Source organism: Oryzias melastigma, linkage group LG10, assembly GCF_002922805.2.
Source record: "Oryzias melastigma strain HK-1 linkage group LG10, ASM292280v2, whole genome shotgun sequence".
Classification (NCBI taxonomy): Eukaryota; Metazoa; Chordata; class Actinopteri; order Beloniformes; family Adrianichthyidae; genus Oryzias; species Oryzias melastigma.
Window position 1 is genome coordinate 29,016,126 of NC_050521.1, and position 6,067 is coordinate 29,022,192.

Consider the following 6,067-nt stretch of genomic DNA (forward strand, 5'->3'; position numbering starts at 1 on the left):
TCCAAACTGGAATGATTTGATCCCAGCTGATCAGTGTCGGATTTTCTTCTGCGTTTTTGTTCATGTATGTTTACAGCTGTTGTGACACGCCCACTGGAACTGCAACCACATGGGGCGCTCTGGAGCGGTTCCATGGAACGGTCTCAAGTCCAGGTCCATGCAGGGGACCATCAGGGGATTCGCCGTGGCGCCCCCTGCAGGGAGGAGCTGAAAGGAAACTTGTTTCACTCCAATTCAGCAAAAACAACTGTTTTTATTTCTTTGCTCCTGTAGTAAAAACCTCAAAAGAAATCCACCTGAAACACAAGCAGATATTTACAGTTTTTATTTGGTAAAGCCAAAAAAAACGGAAGTTTCTACACGATGGTGAAAAACGTCGATCAGTCAAAAATAAAAAACATTTGTAACAGGCAGAGAAGTCAGTCAGCTGTAAAGGAAGGAACAGAATCCTGGTTCTGGTTCTAGTCAGCTCTGCTAGAAAGTGCAGGTGCATAACACCGGACCTGAAGAGCTGATCTTTGGCTTCAAAACGTTTGGCACAAGTCTGCGGTTTCAGTCAAACCACGTCAGTCCTGAAGTAAACCGTAAATACTTTCCAGCGTTTGCAGCAGCAGAATCGGACCGTGACGGGTTAACGTTCAGCACCAGAACGTACCGAACAGAAGCTACTGATCAATACTGCAGTGATGTGGGCTCCATCCTGGGCGGGGGCTCTCCATGATAACCCGTTTCCATGGAAACCATGTCAGCGACTCTGTTAAAACACATTTGAATAAACAAAGCCTGATGACGTCACAGCAGGACTTCCTTCCCGCTCGTCCAGAACCGTCCTGAAAGCTGTCAGCACGACGTCTTGAATCCAGAAGGACCAGTCACTTCCTGTTAATGAGCAACCCGGTGACTATGAACAGAACCTGCAGTGATGTTGCTGGTTCCAATCCGGAGCGGAAAATGGAGCCAGAGAACCAGACGGGCTGATGGGGTCAGTTTGACCCACCAACCTAAACAAGGACGCCACAAAACAAAAGCAGTGCTTCAACGCTTGCAGGATGTAAACAAACATCTTCAGCTTTGGAAGAAGACCAGAAACATCTGCATGTCTGGACTGTTCTGAAGTCTAGACCATACTGAGGTCTGGACCGTACTGAGGTCTGGTTCTGCTGCCTTTTCAGGAAACCTTCTCCAGGACCTGGAAAGCTTCTCCAGGTCCATGAAGAGCTTATCCGGGTCCATGAAGAGCTTCTACAGACCAGCGAGGAGCTTCTCCGGGTCCGCAAGGAGCTTCTACGGACCAGCGAGGAGCTTCTCTGGGTCTGCATTAATCCTGAGTCACTTTTCTAATGGATTTGCTTCTTCCTGTCTTCATCCATGAGCTAGAGTTGCTGTGTTGCCATGGCAACGCCGGTTAGTTGTCATGGTCTTCAATTCGGTGGGAGGTTTGATTGTGGCGCTGACGTCAGCATCAACATTCACAGTTTCAGGAGCTAAAGCTCCACACGTCCTGAAGCGAGAAGACCAGACCCAGGTGCGTTTCTCAGCTCCAGACCAGAGTCCAGATGTTTCAGCTCAGCGGCCAGCCGGGCCTGGTCCGTGCCACAGTCAGAACCGGGTCATCGGGGGGTGATCTCCTGCATCATGGCGGGCAGGTGAATGCCGGGACGTGACTCTCGGTGTCTCAGCTTGAACATCAGCTGCTCCTTTTCCTGAGAAAGCTTCTGGTTGACTGCCACCTGCCTCTCCAGCGCCCCCTTGAGGTCCAGCTGCTCCCTGGTCAGCTGCCTGCGGAGCAGAAAGTTAGAGTTACTCCACTGAGGAGGAGGATCGTCCTCCACAGAAGTGAACATTTGGTTTGATGGAGAACTACACAAAAACAAGACATCTTTATAGATGTGAAAACAAGCCCGCATCACCATCACACCCTCGCCATGCCAGACGATGTAGGTCCGTTAGTCCCACGTTTCCCTGATGGAAATCTTCAGGTACTTCCAGAAACTACAGTACTTTGTTCTGGTCCACACGTGTTCTGTTCTAACAGCAGCTCACTTGGGGGCGCTGTTGTACACTCCGAGCAGCACCGAGGAGGCGTGGCCTAGGACTGCGGCTAACGTCTAAACTCACGTCCAGAACTAGATGAAGCCAGGACTTCCTGTCCAGAAGGAGAACCAGAAACCCCCAAAGCAAAGACAGAACGTACTGAATGAGGCTCTGGCAGTTGTCGACCCGCTCCGTCAGGTCCTCGTTCTGCTGCAGGACGTGGACCAGCTGGTCCTCCAGAGTCTGGTTCTTCTCCGTCTGGAAAGCAGGAGGCAGACGTCAGGACGAGCGTATTAGGAGCACAGCTGGGAGAACAGAACCGTACCAGCTGGTTCATCTGCTGCAGCTTCCTGTTCTGCTCCTGCACGCGCTCGCTCTTCATCTCGATCACAAACAGCAGCGACTCCTGCTCAGACTCCCAGAATGCACCTGGGCTGCCGCGCTCCTGGAGAGCAGAGGAGAAACGCTGAGACCTCCTCACTCACTGAAGGTTCCAGGTCCAAGAGAAGCTCCCTCACCTGGATGTTCCTCTGCAGGTCCTTCTTGAAGGTGGACTCTTCCACTCGCGCCTTCAGGCGGTTGTAAACCTGTAGCTCCGCCTCCAGCTCCAACACCTTACCCTGCAGTCACACCACAACCAGGTGAGCTTCAGAACACGGAGATCCTCTCCAGCTGGAGCTTTTCTCCTCTGAAGGAGCTGAGGGTCAACCTCCGGGTCCGAGCCGACGGTGGCGTGTTTTGGCCGCCGCTGTTCCCTGGACTTCATTTAAGCCACTTTGAAGTCCCTGTTCCACCTGTGAACTTTGAGTTTAACCGCCAAGGTGTGTTTGTTCTGCTAAAATCACCTTTTGTCAACATCTGGGTCAGAGGAGGTCTGAGCTCCGATCAGCAGAGTAGACTTCAGGATTCAGACGTCTGAGATCACGTTTACCTTCAGGACACGTTCAGCTGCCTGGAACGTCTCCGTCAGCTGGCTTTGCTCCTGTTGGTGTTTGTTCTGCAGCTCTGCAGGAAACAGAACCAGAATCATTCGGGTCTGATGTTCCCCCATCAGAACTTCTGCAGAAACGCAGCTTAAAGAGGTTCGGATGGATCCGATAACAGGAGCATCAGGAATCTAAAGTAAGTGAAGCCGTTTCCATCCGCTGGAGTCAGACTGACCTCAACGCTGAAACTTTCACATCAAAATGTTTTTATTTGGAGCAATAAAGTTTTTTGGTATTGAAACGCTGAGATCCTGAGTCAATGACTAAATCCTGATGATCAGATCAACTTTCACTTTCTACCACTGGGGGGCGCAAGAATACTTCAAAACACTTTAATAACAAGCTGAACGTTATAGAGCATCTCTGTACTTAGCCACGCCCCCTTCGTCCTTCAGTTTAAGTTAAACTTTACAACAAAAAAACGTCAAAAATAAAATAAAAAAATCCAAAAGAAAAACATCCATTGGCCGAATAAAAACCTCAGTTTTTATACCGAACTGTTTTATGGATCTGAACAGAACCAGAACCGCATGTTACACCGTCAGACCAAACCAGAACGTTTGTGTCTCAAACTACTGAGGAAGAATTCATAAGTTATTGTTCTTTTTCATCACAGAAGTTTCAGACTTTTTGTCGTTAGACTTCCAGTCCTGGATTTGTGATCGAATATTAACTTAATGGAAACTCGACAATTGAACAAAACTCTTAATTAATAAAAAAAAAGTAAATACTAGAATAGATTTTAGTTGTCATTTGGTAACAAGTATCAAACTGAACCCTGAGATCTGATCCGGATCATGAATCTCTGCTGATTCAGGACGCTCTGAGGACCTCCTGGCTGCGTTTGGACTCACCTCGGACTCGCCTGTCGTGCTCCTCAGCAGCACAGGTGCTCTTCTGCTCGTGCAGGACGTTCAGGTCGGCCGTCGTCTCCGTCTTCACCTGCAGTTGGAGTCAAGATCCCGGATCAGTCGAGGAGACGGAGACGAACCGGAGGTGTTCCTCCACTCACCTTGTCCAGGATGCTCAGGACCAGAACGCACACTTCCTCATCAGTGTGCTGTCTCAGAAGCTCCGCCCTCTCTAAGCTGCCATTGGCCGACAGCACTTCCTTTAAAATCTTCAGCTGCCACTCAAAGCGCTCCAGCTGCTTCTCCAGACAAACATCCGGATGAGCCGACGCCCACTGACCTGGAGAGACACACCTCCGTCAAAGGAGTGTGAGCCCGCCCCCAAATGCAGCGAGGGGGCGGAGAGACAGGAATACAAACACACACACACCTAAACATACACAATCTCTGCAGGATGATCTCAAATCTTCAAACTATGACATTTCTGAAAAATGAAAAACCGCACAGAACTGACGGGGGGGGCAAGTCCAAACTCGCTGGCGGGAAAACAAATCCATTCAGAGGACAAAACATCGGAATTCTTGGAAAATCTCAGAATTCTCCTTTCAGACAAAGCCTTCAGGATCAACAGATTATTGATTTAACCCCCCCCCAAACTCTAAACTAAACCTTTAGGTTCTCTTCAGGGGCTGGACAGGATCAGCCGGACGAACTGAAGATCATCTGGATCTGAGTTTGATCCTCACAGAAGATCTTCGTTGCTCCATCAACACCAACGACCACACAGCATCCTGCTGCTCTCTCGCTCTTTTTTTTTCATGTGGGGGGGGGGGGGGACAAACTGACGGGAACACAAGTAGTGAGTGTGCACGTGAACTGATGAGTGTGCACGTGAACTGATTATCATGGAAAACAAAGATCAAATGTTTGGTAAAATAATTTTATTGCTTTCAGAGCGACCTCACTCTAACATGACCTTTGTTGTCACGGCAACCAAACAATGTATGAGTCAGCAGATCAATAAAATGATTTTGATTTAAAAACAGAAAAAAAGATTATTTGTGCAGGAACCAAGACAGAATCAGAAGATGATGGAATCAAACTTTTAATCAAAACCGGGAAATCAGGTCGGCAGATCCACCAGATCGCATCTGAATCAGGTCGGCAGATCCACCAGATCGGATCTGAATCAGGTCGGCAGATCCACCAGATCGCATCTGAATCAGGTCGGCAGATCCACCAGATCGCATCTGAATCAGGTCGGCAGATCCACCAGATCGCATTTGAACCAGATCAGCAGATCCACCAGATCACATTTGAATCAAGTCGGCAGATCACCAGATCACATTTTAACCAGATCACATTTGAATCAAGTTTGCAGATCACTTTTGATTTAGGTCAGAAGATCCACCAGATCGCATCTGAATCAGGTTGGCAGATCCACCAGATCGGCAGATCTACCAGATCTCCTTTGAATCAGGTCGGCATATCCACCAGATCACATCATAACCCTTCTCCTCTCTTTGGGGTCCAGATGACTCCGCCCACATATTGATGTGATTCCTTCCATGACAAATGTGGACAAAGCTGGACAGGATTTTATGTCTGCCATGGACATCAGTGAAACTCAAAAATCAAAGATAAAAAGTTCAGCGTACTGTCTGGTGGGTCCAGATGACCCCACTTTTAATGTAAACAAACCAAGGAGAGTGGAGGGTTAATCAGGTCAGCAGATCCACCAGATCACGTCTGAACCAGACCAACAGATCCACCAGATCACATTTGATCAGCTGGTTGAGCGTTTCAGCAAACTGAAATGTAAATGTTGGATCTGCAGTTTTGAGGTCAAATTAAAACTTAAGAATTAAATGCATTTGTGAAGAAAACGATTGTTACAAAATACAGAATAATTCTAACTAAAGTGTTTTTTCTGCTGTTTATCCGTCTTACAAGACTTTGAAGTTTGAAAGTGAGAGGAGGAAACACTGAACTTCCTGATGGTTTTATTGTGAAATAATCTTTCAATTGAGCCGAAGTCGATCTGTTGCTGTCATTCCTCAGAAACGATTTCATTGGTCAGAAACAGGAAGTGACTGAAGGACAGGAGCTCACCTTCATCTCTGCGGCCGCTCCGACTCCTCTCTGCTTTCCTGCCTTTCTTCTGTCGACACAAACAGAAGGTTCAAGTTTTACTCT

The 6,067-nt window shown here is 48.0% G+C and overlaps 1 protein-coding gene across 1 annotated transcript in view; it reads right to left on the minus strand.

The window, feature by feature from the left end:
• Positions 1-308: 308 nt before the first annotated feature.
• Positions 309-6,067, minus strand: part of ccdc69 (coiled-coil domain containing 69) — a 9,469-nt gene continuing 3,710 nt past the window's right edge. The window contains exons 2-9 of the mRNA XM_024260420.2: positions 5,984-6,032; positions 4,033-4,211; positions 3,875-3,962; positions 2,966-3,039; positions 2,553-2,654; positions 2,360-2,479; positions 2,195-2,292; positions 309-1,779 (exon numbers count right to left, since the gene is read on the minus strand). Of these exons, the coding sequence (XP_024116188.1) occupies positions 1,611-1,779; positions 2,195-2,292; positions 2,360-2,479; positions 2,553-2,654; positions 2,966-3,039; positions 3,875-3,962; positions 4,033-4,211; positions 5,984-6,032 (879 nt within the window). The 3' untranslated portion in view covers positions 309-1,610. The remainder of the gene's footprint in view (positions 1,780-2,194; positions 2,293-2,359; positions 2,480-2,552; positions 2,655-2,965; positions 3,040-3,874; positions 3,963-4,032; positions 4,212-5,983; positions 6,033-6,067) is intronic.